At 39.7% G+C, this 24,271-nt stretch overlaps 2 protein-coding genes across 8 annotated transcripts in view; both read right to left on the reverse strand.

Annotated features, from left to right (window-relative positions):
* SUGT1 (SGT1 homolog, MIS12 kinetochore complex assembly cochaperone) overlaps positions 1-13,425 on the reverse strand; it is a 29,181-nt gene extending 15,756 nt beyond the window's left edge. The window contains exons 1-9 of the mRNA XM_029960917.1: positions 13,084-13,425; positions 12,960-13,052; positions 9,438-9,528; positions 8,671-8,740; positions 8,268-8,338; positions 3,891-3,944; positions 2,306-2,322; positions 1,251-1,285; positions 573-669 (exon numbers count right to left, since the gene is read on the reverse strand). Of these exons, the coding sequence (XP_029816777.1) occupies positions 573-669; positions 1,251-1,285; positions 2,306-2,322; positions 3,891-3,944; positions 8,268-8,338; positions 8,671-8,740; positions 9,438-9,528; positions 12,960-13,052; positions 13,084-13,425 (870 nt within the window). The remainder of the gene's footprint in view (positions 1-572; positions 670-1,250; positions 1,286-2,305; positions 2,323-3,890; positions 3,945-8,267; positions 8,339-8,670; positions 8,741-9,437; positions 9,529-12,959; positions 13,053-13,083) is intronic.
* Positions 13,426-16,161: 2,736 nt separating this feature from the next.
* ELF1 (E74 like ETS transcription factor 1) overlaps positions 16,162-24,271 on the reverse strand; it is an 81,139-nt gene continuing 73,029 nt past the window's right edge. For 6 of the 7 annotated variants that reach the window (XM_018071209.2, XM_018071210.1, XM_018071211.1 and 3 more), the window contains one exon: positions 17,221-17,833. In XM_018071209.2, coding sequence (XP_017926698.1) covers positions 17,221-17,833 — 613 coding nt within the window. Of the gene's footprint in view, positions 17,834-24,271 lie in introns of all 7 variants that reach the window. The other variant, XM_008934590.3, reaches the window with a different exon arrangement.

Genomic DNA, 24,271 nt, shown 5'->3' on the forward strand with positions numbered 1-24,271 from the left:
CTCAGCTAAATTAAACACGAACTTCATTGGTATGAAGTTCATACATATGGTATTTCATTGAAGAGACTACTGCACTTCCTTAAAATACATATTTTGCTGCTATGAACAATTTTAGTGATGTCAAAAGCAAAAAAATCCCACTGAACAATGTTCATTCTTTTTCTATAATTGTCCTAAAACAAGATATTACTCATTTATACCTATTTTTAGAATACCTCATCTGTCTGTTGCCACTCCAGATGCATGTGTACTCTAACATTTAAGTCCAGACCACTTTTTCCCCTATCCCCCCCAACACAGAGGCAGCTGAAAACCAGATGTTCCCTCTACAGCATGCACAGCACACTACTGCTTGTGTATCAGTCCTATGGACACTGTTGTGACATTGATCCAGGTTCACTTGATGGGGCACATGCACAAATACAGTTTAACTGTGCACAAAACAAGCTCAGAGAGAGGACCATCCGTACCATACCATTCTTTTCATGCTACTACAGCACATAATGTTCACTGGTTTAAGTACTACATCTTAGGTAATTCAGGGATAAATATCAATAACCAATAAAAATCACCTCTTTCTCCGAAAACTGCACACTGACGTCATCCTTCTGCGCATTCTTGACCATTATAGTCACAATTACTTGAGATTCTGTTTGGTACCAGTCATATCTAAAAAAAGAAAAAAAGGGAAAAACTGACTGCAAAGAGCTAAACAGATGAATAGCAAAACCTGCAGCAGTACCTGTAGGTTGTTAATGGGTGAGAGAAGACATATAAAGGAAGATTTCTTCCCCTTCCTCTGAAAAAGCAGTTGCAAAATTGACAAGATAACTAGTTAAAGAACAAATAACTTTTAAATCAAGCAGCATTATCAAAATTAGATCACTTTCTTAACCAATGTTTGGTTTCTATAAATTGAATACACTTTTTAGTTCAGGATCTTAAAAACATTACCTACACTAGACACAATGGAACAGGCTTTGAATTAAGCTCAGCATGAGAATTAGAAACAGAAGCCAGAATGCTTATGCTACTGCCCTCTATCCAGTGAGGTTTAACTCTCCTGAAAGTACCATTCAGTCTGAACAAAAGTGATGACACTGAGAAAGACTTCACTTAGACCGCCACGTTTTTAAAGTTACCCCCAAAAAATTTCTACAGTCATTATTCTTGCTTCTCTAATCCCCAAGCCAAAGAGCAGTTATATGTCAATTATTTTAAATCTCATGGTAAAGCTGAAGTCAACTTACTTGATCTTTGGTGGCAGAGGTTGCTGCTGCATATTCTACTTGAAGCATATTCAGTTGGAAAGAAAGTTACATCAGTGCAAGTGAAAATATACCATGAAGTACTTTTCAAAGACACAAATAATTTTCATATCAACTGCTCCCCTTGTCTTGATTTTTGTATGACCATTAACTTACAGGTGAAGCTCTTCACTGTTCTCCTAGCCATTTATGCCAGATTAAAAAAGTTTCAATTTACATTAAATATGTCAATCTGTAACTCAGAATATATTGGTCAGTCATTTTATAAATAGTTAAATTCATCTTTAAGTCCCTTCTTCCTGGATAAGATGTATACCTGGAAAACATACAGTGACTAGGCTGTTAATCTATAAATCATGAAGGAAACCTGAAATAGGTCTAAAAGCTCAAGGTCCAACCTTTAAACATAAAAACCTTTTAACTCTGAGATTTGTCATTACATACAATCACCATGTTTTCTGTACACTTTCTCCTCCACCCTATTCTTAAAATATAAAAAATATAAGTAACTATTAAAGAGGGAGAAGAACACCCAATGCAAATTGCCTTTCTTTTTTTGTCTCAAGAAAAAACAAAAGGAGAGGTCAATGTTAACATTTCTTATGAATACTTCCAATAAAGAAACCCCCGAAAGCTGAGCACATTATAGCAGAAGAAAAGCCTGCACAACCCACTTGCAAGCTTTGAGAAAAATAAAGTTAGTTTCTAGCAATCCTAATCAAGTTAGTACCGACACCATGAGCTGGTTGATTTGTAAATTGGGTCTCAGACGGAAAGCTGGAAAGTTAAAATTTAACTCAATAAACATACAGTAATTGCCAGATTTGTATGCCATTCCTAAGGGTTTTCAGGGTTCAAATTTTGCAACCTGGGTCTCAAATAAAAGCACTCATGTTTAGAAGAAAAATTACATATTTAGAATTGCAGACAATAAAAAAAGATTATTTTTAATGCCTGGAAAACCACTGAAGCACAAAAGTATGCTTTAGCTTAACAAAGAAATCGAGATAATAAACATATTAAGGAAAACATCTTACCAAATCTGTCTGTGATGCTGCAGAAAGAAAAGAGTTGCACTTTCAGAAAGAGACATATTGAACTTATGAGGCATAATCTTATTGTAGTTTTCTTCAGTTACTCCAGACATCCTGCACTTACTCCAGTCGCAACAGTAAAACATGTCAGTTCTACCTCTAGTACTGTGCTCTACTTTTTAACCAGACTTCAATCAGCAACTTGTGTAAAGGAACAACTCTAACATAAAGCATGTTCTGTTTAACTGAATGAACAAAATTTCCATTACTTTTCCTTGCTTACCAGAAGCCAATACAGACCTATTTAATCAAAGCAACATCACAGCAAACATGAGTTTTAAAAAATATCACTTTCTGGGAGTCTGCACTAGGCTTATCATCCATCCATCTATAGGGCAAGCACAAAGTTCTCATCAAACTTCTATGTCATGCTAGGCAAACTTCACTGAGGAATGAGATGAAAATTTGGCGGAGAAATTCACTTGTATGACCTAAAATATATATTGTAATACTTGCATCTAAACTATAGCTCAGTAGTCCCTCTTCCAAATAATTTTTCCTAAAAATTTAAATTTAAAATTTTTAAAATTTAAAACTTCAGATTAAATGTTTGAAAAGAAACAAATTTTCTCTTTGCTTGTTTATAACGCACGCTGCCAAAAAGAGAGAAAGATCAAAAAAAGGAATATTAAGCTGTAATGAAAAAAATCAGAGTTGTTGTTTTGTTGGTGGTTTGGTTTTGTTTTGCTAGCGTATCAGAGAATTAAGAAAATGGCTCAAAAAAGACAAGACAGTGAATATTCAGGATAACGCCCTTGAGAGGGCAGAGAAAGCTGTCACCCAAGATAACTCTTTACAAGTAAGACTGTGCATGCCAATCACTTAACTAATTTCTCCGAATAAAATTAAACTTGGCAAAAACATTTCACAAAGCAGAATTTTTTTCATTCCTATGCAACACAAAAGGGTTCTGCTTTATTTGGATTTAGTGAACAGGTTGACACGAACTTGTTTTACTGTCCTGTTCTCCAGTGTGCACCACAAAGAGGAGGGAAAGTCACAACAGGCAGAGGAAAAAACTACATCGGTCACTCTGCTCTATCTCATTAAAATCCACAGTTTAAGCACCGTGGATAAGTTGTCAGGGGTGTCTGTCTGAAAGACAGTATGAAAGGAAACTATACTCACACTCAGTGACTATCACAGATAAGACACCAAATTTCCACCTCTTTCCAACTTTATATTCTGTAAGACTTGAAAATTTATTTTGATGTCGGTTTTTAGACAGCAAGGTCACACACGCTTCTACAGTCAAAATTAGTTTGCAGTTGTGTATGAAGGTAAGTTAAAATTAATTATGACTGTCTGAACTCCAAATAGGTACTCCCCCGTCACAGCTAATTATTACACTAAAAGCCTAATATTAATGTTCCTCTAAATCTGAAGTACACAAGTGCTCTGAGTGGGATTTTTTTAAAAAACCATTATTTTAAGTAAGAGGAAACTGGTGAATCTTTGAAAAACATGACACAGCTTCAAAGCACAGGGCAAATCAAATCCCTTATGAAGTAAATGTGTTTTTTCTTACCGTTTAATGTTTCTTCACATCTTTTAATCCAAATAGTAAAGGTATCATCTACATCTAGAAGAGATCAAACACAGTAACGTTAAAACTCTTCAAGCACTCCACGTACTGCATGAAGAAAAGTTCTTCTCAATTGCCAACTAGAACAAATCCATCCCAAACTTGCACCAAATTGCATCAATTTACTAAAAAAAGTAGTATTTCCTATTATCTTCTTGTAACCTCTGCCACTTCAGTGACAGAGTTTAAATAAAGTATTTTTGCACAGCTCCACTATTTAATTATATTTAATTAAAATCAAATTAATTTGTAGGACACTAGATTTTGTCTAAATAGCTGACCCACACATGCTATTGCTTTCCAGCCTGTTCAACCCTGTGTAACTGCTTAGAAAGCAAGAAGTACAGTTTTTACACATTTTTCCATTTTTCTTCAAACTATATTTTCAAACAGTCACACTTCCTCTCTAGAGAAATGTCAGAAGAGACAGTCTGTTCTGGGGACAACCCAAAGTTCCGCTAGTTTTCACAAACACCAAGTATTTTCTCCAGATGGTTTCATACAAACAAACACAAATAAAGTTTCAGAAAGTTTTAAGAAATACACAGGTGCCAATTCAATCCTATGAATCAAAATCCCAGAAGCTTAGGAAGACCTTGATATTCTAGGAAGCAAGTTCCCCAGACAGAAATGAATTCAATGGAAAGCAGCTAAAAAGGTAGCAGTGTAACAACAGAACAACCATCTTACTTCATCAAAATTCCTAGAAAAATCTTTCACAGTCAAGAAAGTAAAAAAGCGGCAACATTACTGACCAACTACTAAGAATAGCTTAACTCCCTCTCTTTTTACAACAGAGAGAATTCACACTGAGGGATTTCACACTGCAACTATCCAGCAAAGGAGGTCAACAAAAGAGTTCCCAACAAACACGGATGTAACACCAAATCTGACTCCACTGCATTTATGCGAAGTATGCACCCCAACTCCTTCAAATATAAAAATGTACATAAATTTTGAGATGCACCTGAGGTCATAAAATTGCTACCCCACTCACTCCTCAAGCCATTTCCTCTTCCCTTTTCTTCTGCTATCCCATCAGGCATCTTAAAAGTTTTTTTACTAAAAGAGTGGTGAAACACTGAAGTAGGTTGCCCAAAGAGACTGTGGAATCTTCAGTCTTGGAGATGCTTGGAAAACCATGGTAGAAGGACCCAAGCAAACACATACAAGTTCCAAGTTAATACTGCTTTTGGCCATAGCATGGAATTCTATGAGCTCCAGAGCTCCCCTGTAACCTAAATTGATCAACATTTTCAAAATTTAGCACCCATAACTTAAAAAGACTTCCAAGTTTTGCAGTGGGGAACAAAGCTTATTAATCAAAAGCGAAATTAAGTAGGTTCAGGAGCCTAAGCAAAGAGAAACCTAGTCAAGTTTCCACTGGTCTGGCCTCTTTCAGCAGCAGGTGAGGAATTCTCTTTTTAACTATGGCCTAAGATCACTATGCGACACAAACTTAAAAAGAAAAGTCCACCATATCTTCCCTGTTTTCTGGAGAGGATCCCACTCACCAGCCACTGCCTCTTCCCCTGCATCCTGGCACATTTTATAATTTGACGCAAATGAATTTTTTTTCTTTATAAATGCATTATCCTCCCAAAGAACTTACCAGTAATTTTTATTAATAATTCTAGCTCAGAAAACCTAATTGCGTCTTCACTTACTGAAAATCTACTAATTCTTAGAAAAAAGGAAAAGTACCTACTAAGAAGTTTCTTTAAAAAGTTGACCCATTCCACCTTTATTAAATTCACAGGGTGGTCACAACAAAAAAAAAACAACAAAACCCAGAGAATCTGAGTATAATTGTCCTAAATCCACACAACATATTAAGGAGCAACAGATTACACTCCTTCTATCTAAGGCAGTATGAACTCCAAAAATCCACATGCATCTAGTTGCATAATTGAGGGAAAGGAATATTGCTTTCTAATGTTATTTTATAAAATAAAGAAACATTGCACATTCCACCACTCATCATATCAGGTCCTATTTCAATATCCCTGTAGGTGGGTAATGGGAAGCTTGTTGTGATACTCTGGGCTTGTCAGTCCTACACAAGTAGAAAGCTCTTCATTATTAGCATTCCAGACTAAGATTTAAAACAGTCCCTACATCAGCAAGAAACAGAAATGTCTACCAGTGTACTTCTGCCCCTTGTGTGGCAAAGAAACCAGATTTGCCAGCTAAGAATTCCCCAACACAGCAATTCTTCCCAAGGCAGTAACAGCTAAAGTCTTCTCTCTTTATCAACTGCTTAGCAATATGCGGTACATTTTCTCTGTCCTTTGTTCACTCTGCACTAGCTGGAAGTTAATTCTGTTGCCAAAATGTCTAAGGTCACAGCTGTTTTCACCTGGCATCCATCAAACATTCCACAAAGGCAAATTCTGTTGCTGACAAACTTGCCAGCAAATTAGGCAGTATATGGAAGAGAATCAACTAAGTCTGTAATTTTAAAAAGGCCTTCAGAAGACTCCTCATCTCACAGAATTTTGTAATGAGATACAGGAAGCACAGCAGAAACTATCTTCGGATGTGAAAGCAATCAGGAACTGATAAGAAGCTTCAAAAACATTTCAACCGAGGAAGCAGCAAAAGAATGGCAAAATAAATGAAAACAGGTAGAGGTCAAGCAATTTAACACATCAAAATACTGTGCTGTATTTCAGAGATTCTGGATTAGCCAAGAGGATCTTGGTATTCACTGACTTATCAGGTAAAAAGACATCTGCAGTTCTGTGTGCTGTTGTGCCCTATAACATAAGTAGGATGTGAGGTTATCTATGCACATAAAAAACTTAAATTCATATTGGTTGCCTAGGGTGAGGCAAGACTATGAAAAAATAAAGAGTAGTCATTCAACAAAATCCACCAGTGATGAGTTCAGAGGTATATGAAAAGTTACCTACCAAGTAAGGAAAGCTACGTAAAGTCACTGGAAGGAATTACTTCCTTCACGGAAAGATACTAAATAGAGAACTTGTCTGCAAAGACAAACTTGTCTCTCTACTGAACAAACTAGTGGAGACTAACTAGTTATCCACACTACCAAAACAGAAAGAACTTAATGAAATTTCTTATTTCTAACTCCTATTTCAGAGCAGCCTAAACTGACAGCTAAGACTTGCTGCAATTCCACCACATTCCCTTTCCACCACCACTCCCACTGCCCCAACAATGCTCTGCCACTTCACTTCTGCTGGCACTTAGACCCTTTATTGGGCCATTTCAACACATTTTATCCAGGGGGAAAATACTTCAAAAATAGTAGGTTTCAGCAGACCTAATGCATTGAAAGAGGCTAAGCAAGCATAAATAGTAGGGAGAATGATCACTTGGCATCAAGCACAAATTAACTTCCACTTCCATGAAACTCCACTTTTAAATGAGAGGATCAAGATCACTTATATGGGAGAGGCAAAGTAATTAACTTTTTGCTAAGCCTTCATGTCCCAGCCACTATTACAGATCAGACAACACATTAGAAGATCTGAGACCATGACAAGGCTTATCAGATTAGTGCTTCACTCTGTGTAACCTTTCAAGGTGCCTTTTTTTTTTTTTACCATTTCCTCTTGCTGTTTGGAAGAGAAGGAATGGAATGAGGGTTTTATTTACAGTGGGGGATAGGAGGAAAGAGAAGAGAGCCACGACCATCTTGCAATTGCTTTGTTTTGTGCTTTCCCATGTCTTCTACCAAAGCTTTTCTGTTTTAAACTATTCCTTTCCTGCTTATAAAGTCAGGTTTTAAAAAAAGCTCTAATTGTTCCCAAACTAAAAAGGGCCCAAGTCCAGCTGGAGAGCCAACACTTTAAGAAAAAAAGAGATATAATCAATATGCTTCTGTAATTAAGAGGTATGTAATGTGAGGTAAAAATCCATTTTGCCAGTTTGAGCAGCCATTAAGTTACACATTCTTTCTAAAGACTGTTATATCAAATTGTTTAAGAAATTTCAGGTATATATAAGGAGCCTGCTCTGTTCAGAAGCTTTACTATGACACTTAATATTACACCATTGCCACCATTTTTTTGCAAGACCTCCAACAAGTAGGAAAACACTCCCCATTTTATAAAGAAAGAAAGAAATCATACACTAATTGCTAAGAACTTTGATACACATCTTTAAACAGTTTAACACTTTAATGCAGTGACTGCATAAATGTTCCCAAAGGTCAGATATCTAAAGTCAGGCATCTAATTCATTAGCCTTTAAAAAAGAAAATCCTTACTCTTCGCTTTAATCTAATACATTACCCATTTTTTTTCTCATAAGCAAAGGAGTACTGTACACACAAGAAATTTTAATACTTACTGTCCAACCTCTGTCCCTCTCTGAAAGACTCTAAAGCAGATGCATAGTTTTTCATATGATATTCACCTAACCTGACAAGAATAAAGAAAAACATAAGAAAACGGTAATTACTTTTCAGTCTAATACACGTTCTATATATGGCGTGCTGTATTGGTTAAAACAGCACATGTAAAAATTTAAATCACCCAAGAGGTGTGGTTTTGAAATGGTGAGGGTGTTTAGATAACCACCTCAAACTAAATGGCTTTGCATAACCACTGCTTTATTACAGATGGGCTGCAAGCGGCAGGGCAGTAAATTTATTCACAGTGTTGCAAAAAGCTTGTACAGAACCATAATCCAAACACTAGTATTGACCTACAGATTATCACAATATTCACAAAGTACAAAAAATTATACATACCCTTTTCTAAGGAACGCTACAGCATTATTTGGGTTGAGTTCTAGGCTCCTCTTTGCATCTGCAACTGCATCTGTTGAAAGTCAGTTTAATGTTGAGAAATATAATAATAATGTTATAAAAAGCAGCAAATTGTCAGTCTTTTAGCAGTGAATTTTTTTCAGGTTGTACTATGTTAGCTTTCTTGGATTGTACACAAATCACACCATTTGAATTAAATCTAGTCACAACTGCTATGGATGAACCCTTCATGCAGTTGCAGAGCTCTTATGTAAGACGTAGCATGACTTTCATTTAGTGAAATCCTCTACTTAGATCCAGACTGTGAATCTGTTTGTTTGGTTTTTACTGGAAAGAAAAAAACAAAGCAAATCTTATTCAGCTAATCTTTTTACGAGGTATTATTCACTTATCACTTTCCTACCATGACAGGATTCATTCTCTACCAAGAACATAACGATGGAAGACACTTAGAACACAAATCTTGACAACTGCCTAAAAAGTCTACTTAAAAAAAGCTGCCAAGATAATAGTAGGCTGAAATCAAACAGAAAGCTGGGACCCTGGAGTACCCAAATAATTGAAAGTTTTGCTGAAACAAATCAAAGAAAACTACAAAATTATGTACTAACTGTAAAAGCATCATATTAAGTTACAGATAACACTTTCTTTCATTACTGTATTTGGCTTCAGATTGAAGACATCTTCTGTAAAGAACGTGTTATAATACACTTGGTAAGAGGATTCTTAGTGTTGTCTGAAGATGTTACCAGCATATTTCTGTAGAAGAATATGAGCATAAGCTCGTTGACAGTAACATTCAGCATCATCTGGATTCTTTTCCAAAGCTGTTGTCAGTTCCTGTAAACACACATGGCAATAAAAAATTAAGTGGTACCTCTGAAGTCCCCATAAAAACAATACTAAACTCTGTCAACTATGAGACATTTCAGATGATAACATCCTAACTGGCATTTAGTTCTCAGCCACAAAGCTTAAACATCAGAGCTTGAAGTACAAGCAACCTGCCAATTATATCAAATTCAAGCAGTCTGTTTCTTATTGAGAAGGAAACAGGACTTTCAAATGCTTTAAACGTGAAATCTCACACAGAGATGACCCTTTGTATTCCAAAGGCCTTCCTACAATTCTCAGCAGGTCCACTGGATTTGAGAGAGCAGTGCAGTATTAGGAATTTGGAAGTCAATACACTATGTCAGGACACTTGTGCGGGGATAACATGCTCAAAGCACTGTAACACAATGAAATACCACATAACATATTATTGAGCATAAGAGATTGTTTCAAATGCTGAGCACAAAAGCAGGAGAACAAAAGACTGAGGGAGCACAGGCCTCAGAGGATATATTGTTGCACAAGGGAAATAAGCATAAAGTAGTCCCTTGCTAGGAGAAATCACTGGATACATGAATTGAAACAATTATACTTTGTTCTCTATGAGAGAAGTTCATGACTTTTGCACATAGAGTAACATCACAGTGACAGTACACACCTGGAGAGACCACCTCCAATTCTTTCCTTATTGCTCAGAGAAGTTCTTCCTCTTTGCTAGAAGACAGTAAGTCTTCCAAAGCCACTACAGTACATTGCTACATTACAGTAACTTTGTTTGCTAAGTTGACTTCTACTCAGACTTCTACTTGGAATCTAGCAAGCATGAATGTAGCTAAGATACAAGCTTTAAACCTGCATAAATATTCATACAGCACAGCTGCCAAAACTCTGTCCCACCAAGCCAGAGAAAAAAGAAGAGAAGGAGGACTTGCCTTAGTTCTAGTTCAGATCAGTATTTTTTTCTGTTTAACAGATGTCACATAAACCATTCGTGCCAACTAGTTAAGTGGCCAGAACAGCTTCTTTTAGCCCTAGCATGAGTTCTTACCAGTGTTAAGATACACAAACCTATATACAGATGCAGCACATAAATCTAAATCCTTGGGGGGGGTCTCTGAAGAAAGTGGCAGGCAGAAGACAATTGTAACTGATGCCCTCCTAAGATTTAAAGTCATTCAACAGCAGTTGTCATTACAGAAATACTCATGGCTATAGCTACTGCACATGGGAGGGACATGAGGAAACTCACATATTAAAATTAGTTCATATTATGCTGAGAGGTGAAGCACTTTTGACACTCAAAACCAAGCAGGGTCTGAGTCTGACACTGAACATTGCAGGCACATTCACAAGCAGAGTCACTTCTATGACAGATCACCTCTCCCTCCAAACATTATTCCCTGTGGTTTTTGTTGATGACAGAAGCATTGATTAGAGCCAGCAACACATGAATGGATTCTCCTACTGAACTAGACCCAGAAAACCAAAGCAAACCAAAGCCAACAGTGTGAAACTAGTCTCTTTGTTGGCTTTTTATCAGTAAGTCACCTCATCTCACTCAGACACATGCACAGAATAACTAACTCCTATAACCTATTTGAGAAGCCAAATAATACTTGACTAGCACCAGAAAGTCCAGATTATGGACATCAGCAACAAGCTCAGACTTTGTCCTCACACTCAAGTATGTGTTTTCTGCATGTTTTGATTCTAAAGGCCCTTACCATGTCACCAAATTGCAAATCTATTTCTAAACACATTGGGAACTTTCGAGTCCCTTCAGGCTAAATGATAAAGAGTTTATGTGAATTAAAGATTCTTTCTGACTCCACACAGCAATCTTTTTCAACTTACAATGAAAAAAAAGTCACTGATGAGTTCAAAGCTTTATCATTCAGACAGTATTAAAAAAAGGATGGTGATCCTGCACTTGCATCAGATCCAGGTGCAGAAAACCAAGGGATGCTCTCCAGGAACTAAAGGAATCAAATATCCTAGAGACAGTGCAGAAATGCCAGGCCAACTGGACACAAGCCTAGCAAGGTAGGGAAGCATTACACAGCAGCACTTATACAGAATCGTCTCCCAGATTGGAAATATTAAGGACATGAATTAGAAGACCTCACCTAAGACCATGCAAGCATGGCATACCACCTGTAGATCCAAGCTTGTAAGTCAGCAAAATGCTACACTGAACTATGTACACTAACCATCTCAGAGACCACCAAGCACCACCTGCCTACTCAATTCAGGAGTTTTAAAAAAGGCACCGGAATTTTAGAAGACACTGGTATAAAAATTTTAGAAGACACTGACAGATATTAAATAATGCCTACACAATGTGTTACATAATGTTCTGAAGCACTGAATGTACAAAGAACTGAAAAGTAAAACAACTATGTTAATACAGGAAACAATACAAATGCATATTCTGTCAATATTCTTTAATACTTCTGAAGACCTTTTGGTGTCAGGGATTTTTGATTTGTTTGTTTTGGTGGGTGTCTTTCACCACACCATATAAAACTTTTTTTTTTTTTTTTTTTTTTTTTAGGTCTTGAATTAGTTTTATTATGCCATATATATTTGGTGATTTCAAGCCCAGTTTTTTAGATGTAATTTATCTTTTGAAAGACTTTTAGAAGTTACAGGGTAAACTCCAAAGAACTGAAAAGTTTAGCATACCATTTTCTTTGTGGAAAGATAATTCAGTATCATCTTAGAGTCCTATTACCTACTCTGTTCAAGCAAAACTAACCATTTACATCCTCTCCCATTCCAAGCACTTAAATAGAAATATTTGTCCACCCTCCAGTTCTGTCTTCCCATTAACCATCTGCTTTAAGTAAAAATAACCCTAGAAAGCACATTAAAACACGTTAACAGGCAAAATCATAGAACAGGTCAGCTTGTAAGGGATCTCAAAGGACCATCTCATCTAACCCTTCATGGGAAAGGCAGCCTAGAGAAGGGTATCCAACAGCCTGTCCATTGGTGTGTCGAAAACCTCCAGTGATGTGGACTCCATCACGTTCGCTGGGAGGCTGTCCTGGTGAGTGATCGTTCTCACCGTAAAAAAATTATTTTTTTATGCCGAGATGAAATGAAAATCAGTCCTGGTCCCCGCTAAACGTAGAGAAAGGAAAAAAATAGACCAGGGTAGGATAAAAACTAAGACAGAATACATTTCTCCAAAAAGCTTGGGGCTTTTTAAACCACAAATCGCAATTGATGTAGTTATGTGAGCTACCACCTACCTACACGAAAGAGAAAGTTGGTTTGTCTTGCTTTCCCCCCCGCCTCCTTCTCTGCCACAGAGGTACCGTGACAGGACGGCGCTGGGCACCCCCGCAGCCAGACCTCCCCTGAGCCAGGCTCCCAGGGAGCCCCCCCGGCCCGGCCCGGCCCGGCCCGGCCGGCCGGCCCGGCCTCCTCACCTGCGCCGCCGCCCCCGGGTCCCGGTCGACGTCCCCGGTCCGAGAACCTGCCAAGGAAACACAAACGCCGTGAGCGGCTCGGCGGGGCCGCGGGGGGGCCGGGTGGGGCGGGGTGGGCTCTCACCGCCGAGGGGCCGCTCCGACGCCCGCTCCCGCCTCCTCCTCCTCCATTGCCGCCCCCGGGAAACTTCTGGAGCCGCCGCGGCGCGCCCTCGTCCGCACGAAACCGCCAAGGCCGCGCCGCGCGGGGGCTGCCGGGACGGGAGGAGGAAGCGGCCCCGCAGCCCCGCCCGGAGCACCGCCCCCGCCGGACACGGAGCGACGGGAGCGCCGGGAGGAGACGCCTCTCCCTCAGCCCTGGCCGCCCGCCCCTTCCTGCCCTGGCGGGGCTCGGCGGCTCCTTCCTTGCCGGAACGATCACGGAGTCGCAGAACATGCTGCGTGGGAAAGGACCCCCAAGGATCATCGAGCCCAACTCCTGGCCCTGCACAGGACCATCCCCATGAGTCACACCATGTGCCTGAGAGTATCATCCAAACGCTTCTTGAACTCTGTCAGGCTTGGTGCTGTGACCACTTCCTTGGGGAGGCTGTTCCAGCACCCAGTCACCCTCTGCGTGAAGAACCTTTTTCTAATATCCAACATAAACATCCCCTGACACCCCTTCAGGCCATTCCCTCGGTTCTGTCACTGGTCACCGCAGAGATCAATGTCTGCCCCTCCTCTTTTATGCTGAGCCCCTCAAGACAAATCTTGTAATTTATTTTTTTTAGTTGTTAATTGATAGCTGTAGCTGGTCCAGTTATGATTAAGCAGTTGCACTGTGAGCATCGTATGCTTGTCTAATCTTTTGTTTTAAAGGAAAAGCAAAGACAGTTTCAAGGGGAATGGACTGTCTGGACAAGAGCCCCCAGGAGTCCAGTCAGCAGGGCTGGGCAGTAACTGGGGGAAAGGCCATTCCGGCAGTGGGAAATCGCAACCACTGACCCATTGAGCACCTACTTGAAACGGATCCCAGACTCAAATGGGGGGAAGAACTGTGCCTGTGGACTGATTAGCATGAGAAGCAAGAGATCACAGAATCAATTAGGTGGGAAAAGACCTCTGAGATCATTGAGTGCAACCTGTGACCCAACACCGCCATGTCAACTAGACCATGGCAATGAATGCCACATCCAGTCTTTCCTTAAACACCTCAGGGGATGGCGACTCCATCACCTCCCCTGGCAGCCCATTCCAATGTCTAATCACCCCTTCTGCAAAGAAACTCTTCCTGATGTCCAACCTAAAACTCTCCTGGCACAGCTGAAAATACAACTAGCAATAGAAGTTAGAGTACTAATTAATGAAAAAGTTGCATAATCTGTAACCAATGAATGCTGATACCTTTGTTTGTTAAAATTTGTAATTAGTGTGAAGTTTTGATAAGCAGAGAGCCAGCCTCTTGTGGGTTACCATCTACCTCCCTGCTTTGCATAAACCAGAATAAAAACCAGAAATACCTTGCCTCAGTGTGTGAGCTGATGCTGCACACTGGGTATCCAGCCCACCTTCAGGACAACAGGAGCATGCCTGGATGGTGGACAGGGCTTCCCAAAAGCAGCCTGAGGCCTCCATCCTCCTCCTCCCCCAGCTCCCTCCTATGAAATGCCTCAGAGATAAAAAAGTGCCTTTATCTCCTCTGCAGCCTCACACGTGTGCGGGGAAGAACTGCGACCTCAATTTTATTAATTTCTGACTCAGAATCGGCTGGGGTTTGCACTGGCGTGTTTTGTTTGGCTGCTGCCACAAAGGCAGCTGTGATAAGGGAGGAGTGGCTCAAATTCCCAATGTGGAGCCTTGTTTTATGATTTACTCCAGCTTCTCCCTTCCTTTACCATACCAAAGGGAGTCTGAAATACAGATCGACCTGGCTGGTACATCAGAGCCTAAGGGATATGGGAACAGAGTGATTTCCATTCACTGTTATACAACAGTCTGCTGCTAGAGACACATTACTGCTGCTGGAGATTTTATTTTCTCCACTTCTCCAACTGACATAAACTAAGCTGACAAATAATTTTCCCCATGTAATAGTTGTATCTATGGCATGAAGTTTTGTTGCTGAAGCTGTAACTTTATGGTGCGATTTTTTTTCATTTCATATTTCCAGCAAATCACCAGAACAACTTCCCCACATCTAAAAACACTGATGTTAGTCAAGCATTATCACTTCAGGTTTCCTAGAATTATTAATTACTTGTAGTATAGGAAAAACTCCCCATTTTATACTTTCATTAAACAAACTAGGCTCCCTCTCCAGTGCTTTCGTCAATCTGACATAGCCCTCAGGATGAGAACTGTTATCAGATAGGCTTCTACAACACTTGTCCACATTCCTAGCAATATTGCCAGCACTCCCCAGCTGCAGGGAGCGCTGCCAGATAAACAACCACTGTTTTGGGTATGGCCAGCCTTCCTGGAATTGGGGTGAAGCATGTTGTGTTTGCAGGTGGAAGCCTAACTGCATGGGAGTCAGAAGGAATAAATACTGAATTAACAGGGCAGCTGTGGCAGAGAGTTGTTCAATTGTTTGTAGAGTTACTTCTGTGCAACTAGACCAAACTACCTCTGCTACATTTCTGCTATTAGTTTTTCTAGTAATCATATGCTTGAAGTTATAATTAACATTATCAACCCATCAATAAAACTTCCACATGAATTCAATCACAGAAAGTCATATTTCCTTTAATTTTATACTGATAGAATCATACCAGGTCTGTTTATTTTTAATCCACCTTCCGCTGAAACACTGCAACATGCGAGGTTTTGAAGCCCTCGCAGTTTGAGCTACATTTGTGTGGCACAAGCTACAAACACCTTTGCAATGAATGGCACCCTAGAATTATGTTCAAAATTTTGCGTTGTTTGTCTCTAATGTAGTGGGAGTTGATGGGAAAGGAGAAGTTTAAGTCCAGTTCTTGAATTAAGCTCAACCTTCAGCTGAGCTACAAGAACATACAGTACTGCTGTTTCAAAGGATACCCACAATACGCTGGTTGTGTTCAAGTCTGTTTAGAAGCGATTCATGAATTGCTCATGTCCCACCACAGACCCACACTGACCAATCACCTTCTCCTGTTTCTCACTGTATTTTTGTTGTTTATAATTGTCAAAACATTACAATAATATAAAAACATTTCAGAGTAAATACAGAAAAATGTTTTTTTCATTTGATTTATTTTCATAATAAACCAATTAAAAATACAAAAGACAAGGACCCAAGGTTCAGTGGGCTCCATCATTTAAAAATTTGTCCTTAAATACAAATTCACTCTGTAATATGAATACATATAACATTAGACCTCTAAACATAATGATCTTATTTGCATCTATCAAAAATTTGTATGGAAACAAATTAGCTGAAAAAACTTCCCTGCGACATTGAATGTACAGTATTTACAATCAAAAAAAAAAGAATTCTTTGCAGTATTAATTTCCAAAAACCTGCATAAATTGTATATATTTCATTTCCCTCCCCCCTTACAAAATAATCTGAAGTAGAAAGCAAGATTGTTAAGCTTCATAGTCAGAAAATGGTATGAAATATTTGCACCTGTAGTGATGCCATTAGCTTCTGTAATTAAATATATCCAATGTTTTCATATAAAATATAGACATAGCAATGTCCATTACTGGAATATATGTTTTGTGTACTCTCAATAGGAGTGTATATTCTATTTTGCACACACAAGAGCTTGTGCTGCAAAAATGCAAGAGGATACCTGGTTATCAAATTCTAAAACTGATGTAATTCACTGGTATGAAACAAATACTCAATCATAAAAATTCAAAGGCATGGAATGAAACTGTCTCACTAAAAGTAACTGCTGCTTCAAAAGTTAAGTGATACACATACAGATTAAACAGAAAAGGTTACAATAACAATGTAAATCAGCAAGAGACTGAAAATGTAAAATAAGAAGTTTGAAACTTTGGCCAACAACCTCAGGAGGAAGTCTTCATAGCATAAAAAGCATGTTCCTTCATGCCTGTATTTTGAAAAGTGAGTAATATATAATTTTATTGATATGATAACACTTAGCAATTAACAGAAAATCAAAATCCATCCTAAAGCATGAATTCTAACAATTAACTGCAGAAATTAAGTAGCTTTGCAACATCTTGCTTCAAAATCAAATCATATATATACATATCTGAAAGGTCCCATCACATTTATGAAAATAATCATCCACAGGGTCTTTTTTTAATTATTTAATTATTAATACAAATTGGGTTCCAATGGCTCATTTTCTTGCTTCACTTGCATGTTAGATGGGATACCATTCGAACTGGACACTACCATCACAAATGGCTGCTGCTGGAAACTCTGCTCCGACTGCTCGGTATCGTCTGATTTGTCACCCCCTTCCTTCACTGCTTCTTGTACGCCAACCTGTTTGGTTTCTGGTGCTTTAATAACCGAGGTGATCACTGTGCCCGACGGATGAGACATCACCTGGGAGCTGCTAGGCGAAAATGTCACCACGGGGGTAGTGGCACTGAAGGATGGAGACGAAGCCATGTTGACTGTTCCATTGCAAATTGTCTGCACACTGCTGGTGAGCACCTGCTGAACTTGTGCTGGGCTCAGCACAATTGAGGAAGGAGGCGAGACTGGCTTCTGAGACTGTACCATGACGTTTTCTTTAAGAACCGTCATGGCTTGTGAAGTCGGAATGGCTTGTAAAATGAATTTTTGGGCTGCTGTTACTGAGGCTGGATCTGTGCTGGCTATAACTGTAGTAAGAGGCACTGTCTGGAGTGTTACAGTATGCAGCTGCTGATTTCCAGGAGAAACAACCACTGGAACCTGTGCTGGAGTCTGTAAAGTCCTGTTAAGATTAGAAAAGATTATAGGGTCAGAACACTTCCATGCTGAATTTTTAAAAAATACTTACTATAGAAAAATCATTTGGCATCATAAACATTTATTTACCCAACATTTCCAAAAGAAGTAGCAGTATCTCTCCTAATGAAAAAGAACTGAACCTGACCCCTGAATTCAGCAAGATGTTCTGAAAGTAAAGGTAACATGCATGAACAATACTGCCATCACCAAACTGAACAGCCTGCCTTTGAGACATTGAGTAGGTCATCAAAAAACCTGGGAATCACATCTAAGCCCCCCCATCTCAAGCATCAACCAACATCACAAGCATGACCCACTACACATCTGCCATCAGTTTCACAAGTTACCTTAAATAATTCACAAATCACGAGCCTAAATAATTCATAAGTCAGGCCTTGATTCTCCTGACATCCATATATACATCTAACTATATGCAAAAGAATTCACATTGCAGCAGTAAATCTGGTCAAGACCTTCTCAGACTCCCAGGACACACAGTTCTCTGTCTGCCAGGCTCATACATGACTTCTGGTTCTGAACAGAACCTGCTCCCAAAAACATCACTTTAAATTAGGAGTAATTCCATCAGTTGCAGGCTCAAAGACTTGGGTGCCACATTACTTTCAACAGATGTACAGCTGCAAGGGCAACATTAGAAGGTTAACAGCTGTACTGCTGGAGTACACAGCTACTGCAGTGGACGACAGTGACTTAAATTTTACAACACACTCCAGGTCAAGCAAATAAAACCAAACCAAAAAATCCAAACCACAACATAAATAGTTACTGGGGAGGGAAAGAGGAAGGGAAGAATAACTGCTTTGACATTCTCCTACAGCTTGCTCCAGCCCACTGTGCCATGCTGTCTCTGACAGTCTTTCTTTCCTTCTGCTTGTCATGCAAAGTTCTCTCCAACCTTCCTGTTTCTTTTTAGTGTTTTATCCTGCCTGTCCTCCTCCCCTTTTTTTAGTTTTAGCTCTCCCTTGTATTTTCTCAAAGATAAACAAAAATAACTATCTCCTCCTACTACTTTATTTCTACCCCTACTGAAATCACTTTAGATGCAAAGCAATTTTCTGTCAACATTTCTATTTTGAAGTCCACGCACAGCTCTGCCTCCTCTTTCTTCTGAAGACTGGACATCAGATATGCTCTAAGGATTGCCTACCATATATCTACCATGGAACATCCTCCTTTCTGTAGTCCTATCCGTGTAGCATCTATTTTTCACAGCTCTGTGAAATCCTACTTGCCAGCATTTAGCCATTGACCAATCAACTCTGACTCAGCATATTCAAAATGTCACTTTAAAACCACACTGGCTATCCCAGTTTCAACAAAAAGCTTACCAAAGCAGGACTTATGTGGTGCTGAAGCTATAGGGCAACGTGGTTGGCCATAGTCCAACCACACAGGGAGCTGCATTCCCATTTTCTTAGTGCAGCAGCAGAAGTAAGTGAAGGAATATATGTAGATGATTTGCCAGGTCCTACTCAGCTCGGTCCTCTGGGAAAGGCATCTAGCTGAGCTCCAAAGATTGCCTCCAGCAAGAGTAGCCCCAGTAACCCTGCTGGTATTAGGCTCAGAGCACATGGGTACTCTCTGAGCAGCCTCCAGCTGCCAGTCCCTGCTGCATGCAATCTTTTCCCCCAGCTCCCACACAGCTTGCTAACACAAGGAACAAAACTTCCATCTGTAGCTTTCTCTTCCTCCCAAGAAAGAAGGTTGCAGTACCCAGCAATGCTGCAATAGCAAAACAAATCCAAATCCTTGCCAACGAGGCTTCCACACAGGTCTCATCACAAAGGCCATCATAACCGGGACTCAAAATTTGATGTGACTGACACCTGAGTCATCTTGAGCTCCTTTTTCACTAAACTAGAGACAGCCCAAGGAAGAAGCTCATGGAAATGGGGCTGGAGGTGAAGCACCAGCTAGAGTGATTGCTTCTTTCTTTCAAACTTCTGGAGAACTTGGTGCTGCACCGCAAATACCAACACGGAGCTTCAAGTGCAAGGCTCAGAATGACAGTACCAAGGCTCACATCAGGTGTGAGAAAGGTTATTATTATTAGTGCTAACTCTCTTTTTTGTTTCTTGCCCCCGCAATTCTCCTGGGACCTTCACCGAAAAGTCAGAAATAGTAATAGGATGAGGGCATCCACTAGCTTTTTTTTTTTTGGGGGGGGGGGAAGTAAACTACCTACAGTTAAACAAACTTGCAGTAAAACCAAAGTGTCACATACATACAGCTCAACCCAGGAAAGTCTACAGAGACCAACAAATGCCACTGGAACAGCTATGAAGGAAAGACAACTGACACTTGTCATCAGAAAAGCTTTAAAAGTTTCAGAGTAGATACTGAGTCAGCTCTTTAATCCATGAAGAAACTTACCTGAGCTTGAAGGATTAAGATCAACTCAATAGCTGCAGTTTTGAAAGCAGCACCTGAAGCTGATAGCTTGTGCTGGTATGCCATCCAAGGATTACTTTGAAGCTACTTTCTTGTTCTCTAGTTGTTTTGTAAAAAATAAAAGCTTCTAACTGCTAAATGGCTGTAAAGGACAACCTCGAAAAGTGTGAACTGGATCTAATCAATGCAGAAAGTATCTCTAAAGCACTAGGAGTAACAGCTCTGGGAAAAGAAATCAGGCCATTTGTCTTAGCATACTGTAATTAGTATCTGCATATCGATGCTAAGCCATTTTATTTCTCTTGAAAGCCAGACCCATACCTGTACACCATACTGTGATTAATAGTTTACTCCAGATGCTTTGTCTTTTCCATCAGTCAAGATATAGATATATGATACACAAGTATATAAACCTGTACATACAGATATATGTATACACATGTAGTATGAACCTGCTAAAGTGAAAGCATGCAGCAGGCGTCTGCACAAGCACAGCATAAATATTTATTTACATTACTGGTGGCCAAGCAAGGCATTTTTCTTAATTGTTAAAACTACAGACAGCTGTATCTGTTTACTAACTAAAAATCTACCTGCTCAAACTGTTTGCCTTGAATATCGCTGAAAAAAAATACAGCTTGGTTAATCGTTTTCTCCATTAAAAAAAAAATGTACACACTAATTAAGGTGATTTGTTAACACTGGGTTACTTTATTTTAGGTGCTTTGAACTGTATATTGTGCTATGCTTCCGAATTTCATTGATATTTTGCTAACACCACTTCTGCTCTAAGGTACAAATCTTTTGGTCAATTATTTTAAAAGTTCCTGCTGAGGTTTCAAAAAGAACAAGAACATTGAGCAACAGTGATGAAAAGGAAATGCTGCCATAAAACAATCTGGTTACAACTGAGAAAAGAATGACAAAAATTCAGAAGTCATTTTAGCTTGGCAGAAAATTATGGTCTATTTCTTGGTCCATTTGTTACTGTTAATGGCCTAGAATTGTGCAATATCTTATTAGCTCATCAAGAGGTAACTAGTGATAAAGCAAACAGTAAGTGACAGGCAAGAAAAACAAGTTTATTCATGGTAATTTACGTGAAAATTATGAAATGGAAACGATACCAATAAATACTGAAGCTACAAGCCAAGGAAGATATAAAAAAAATTGAAGCTACAAGCCAAGGTAAACAAAGTATTTCACAGTACAGTAATAAAATGAAACAATGCAATATTAAGAAACATAGAGAGATGTACCACAGAATTCCCTCTCCAACATACACATTGTTTAACCTACAGCTACAGAGGAAATGACGGCCTGGAGGTAAATAGGCTAATTTCCAGAGACTTAGCCCATTTGTTCAATTAACTGGTTGCCAGAACTCATTCAGTCAAGCTAGGAAGAATAAAGGAGGTGAAGAGGTGGGATGAGCTTGTTAGAATCACTTTGGATGCCTAAGTTGAGAGGTGATCTCCTCTGAGTGACTATACAGAGAGCATCAACCAAATGCTACTCAGGAGCTCTACTGTTGCTGCAAACTGCTCCACAGCTGCACTCATGGACATGACCCTCAGTCATCAGCAATCTTATCAATACTTCACCCCAGAGTATTTTCTCATAGCCACCGACTGTTCTACAGCACAAGCCACACGGACAGGTGCTGCTAAGCAGTCCAGCAGGAGATGTCCATGAGAGGCAGAAACGTGCTTGATGCTGATGCCCTCCTGCCCAGTCTCCTGGGCACAGCCTCCTCTGAAGTGGTGGCGGTACACGTTCTTGTCTAATGCTTTGCCTGAACAACATCATTTCTTAACGTCATGAGGACAGAGGACTCAGCTCTTAAGGCTGTCCTTTTTACTGACCCATGGAGTTTTACATTCTTCTTACTAGAATTTTTCAAAACTGCACAGTCACCTGAATTAAAACTCAGGAACTTTGCTACTAACAGAAATCTGCAGAGCCCCTACCTCTTTCAACAGTGGAAAGACATGGAAAGAGAGCTCCTACGGATAGCTTCTTATTGTGCAGAAACAAAATTAGTCTGACTAGAGGATTTTGAAGTCCTTCCTGTCATAAGTAGTTGCCTTCTTGCCTACCACAGAAACTAAATCAGAACTGCGTTTAAGAAAAGTTCTTCTCAGCTGCAGGAAAATCACATCGAAATGTTTGGTTATAACCAAAGTCTTGACAGAAGATAGATAGCTGTGACAGAAGTCGTCCCTATTACAAATGCGTTCTGAGAGACAAACCTTGTTGTAAGATAAAGAGAGTTTCTTGTAGAAGCCCACTGAGATCACATCAGTCTATTCCTGACCAACATCTCCCTCAGGAAGGACATTTTTCTCACCATCCTGAAATCTACATTGCAGACAAGCCTTCACTTAAGAGATTACAGAGATCAGCTCTTTGTAACAGTCACCTGTGTTTGCCTTCCTTTGGGGAAGGCTATGGCAGCAGTGAGTCAGATCCAACAGTATCTACTAGTCAGTGTGCTGGAGAGCTTCTACTGCAGGCCTGCCTTTGGAGCACTGATAGGAGACTACTGTCTAACTGCAAACAGAAGCAAAGCAAAGCACGGGCACTGATGGTGGCCAATCAAAGGATAGCCTTCTAAATTAGCCAGAAGTTGAGTTGTCATTGTGGTAGCTTGGACAGAACATTTTAGAAGAGCAGAATTTGGACTCAGAATTGAATACTGATAGAAACATTGTGTTTCATACCTGAAGCCTGCTAAAGCATTGTAAAAGGTCTGTCAGCAGTCAGCTAATTCCAAGTTTCTTGGTACACAGAGCTGCCAGCTAGATGATTCAGCTATGTCCAATACAGTCAATAAGAGACAGACACATAATTTAAAATTACTCACTATATAATCTTCTCTGAACCGTAATGTGAGAACCTCTTTTCATTACATCTTAAATCACTACTACTCTAGATTAAAGGCAAATGAAAATGCATTTTCATGAATCTTTTTATCTCCAGCCCTCATCATTTAAGGGAGAAATTTAATTGCCCAAACACAGGCGCCTTACAGCCCTGTATGATGTCCTGCACAAGGTAAGTCCCTAGCCTTACAGGAGAGGTACACTTTCTGGAGCAACAGAAAGGATGCTCTTTACACTCAGAATGACCCAACGACCATGGAGCTGAATCCCAGGCCAGTGCCTCCTAATTCAAAGCTAAAATACAATTACTCAAATAAACCAGATGTTCAGGTTAACCTAAGTTATTCTGATTTAAACAGAAGAATTTTACAAGCACTAAATTCAAAGAAACTTTTTCTTCCTTGTAAATGGTGTCTCACTGGAAAAAGTTAGCAATAAAATGCTCATCCAGAGTGACATTTTTATTTTTGTCTTATCATTACAAACATTTGGTGCCAAACTTGGCTCCCAGTTACACAACTGGAGACTACAGTAACTGTGCTTGCATACACCAAGCCAGAACAGTTAGATCTGCAGAACAGCAGTGCGTTTACAATTTCAGATATTCCCACTGGGGATACTACATGTTTTCCTCAGTCAGCAAAATCCAGTTTGCTTGACCTGACCCTGCTCCTGCCCTGTTTCCTAAGCTTCAGTTAACAGATCACCACAGCCTTTCTCTTTAAGCACTGGGGCTGAAGAGGCATTTATCCTTGGAAAGTAACACTTCTCTTTGTCTCCCCTTCATACAACAGCACCAAAACTTGTATAAAAAGCACATTAAAAGCCATCCAAAAGCCAAGACCTTTCCACTTCAGAGTAAGATACAAGCTCTGTGCAGCTATAAATGAAGTTGCTGCCTGTCTCCTGCAAAGAACCAACTGTGGATTCTCACTGGCATGCCCATTTCTTTGAGAAACACCAAGAGGCCCTGGGGAACAGCCGCAACACTCTCTCAGTGATGCTCTGGGAGTAGTCTGTACCAGACAGTGTTGCCTAGTGCAGGGCAGGGATGCTGACATGAGCCCTTCACAACAGTCTTCAAATGTGATTCTTTTACCAAGTCCCTCAACAGAGAAGATGTA

The sequence above is a fragment of the Manacus vitellinus genome, unplaced genomic scaffold (assembly GCF_001715985.3).
Source record: "Manacus vitellinus isolate BGI_N305 unplaced genomic scaffold, ASM171598v3 scaffold_2_pilon, whole genome shotgun sequence".
Classification (NCBI taxonomy): domain Eukaryota; kingdom Metazoa; phylum Chordata; class Aves; order Passeriformes; family Pipridae; genus Manacus; species Manacus vitellinus.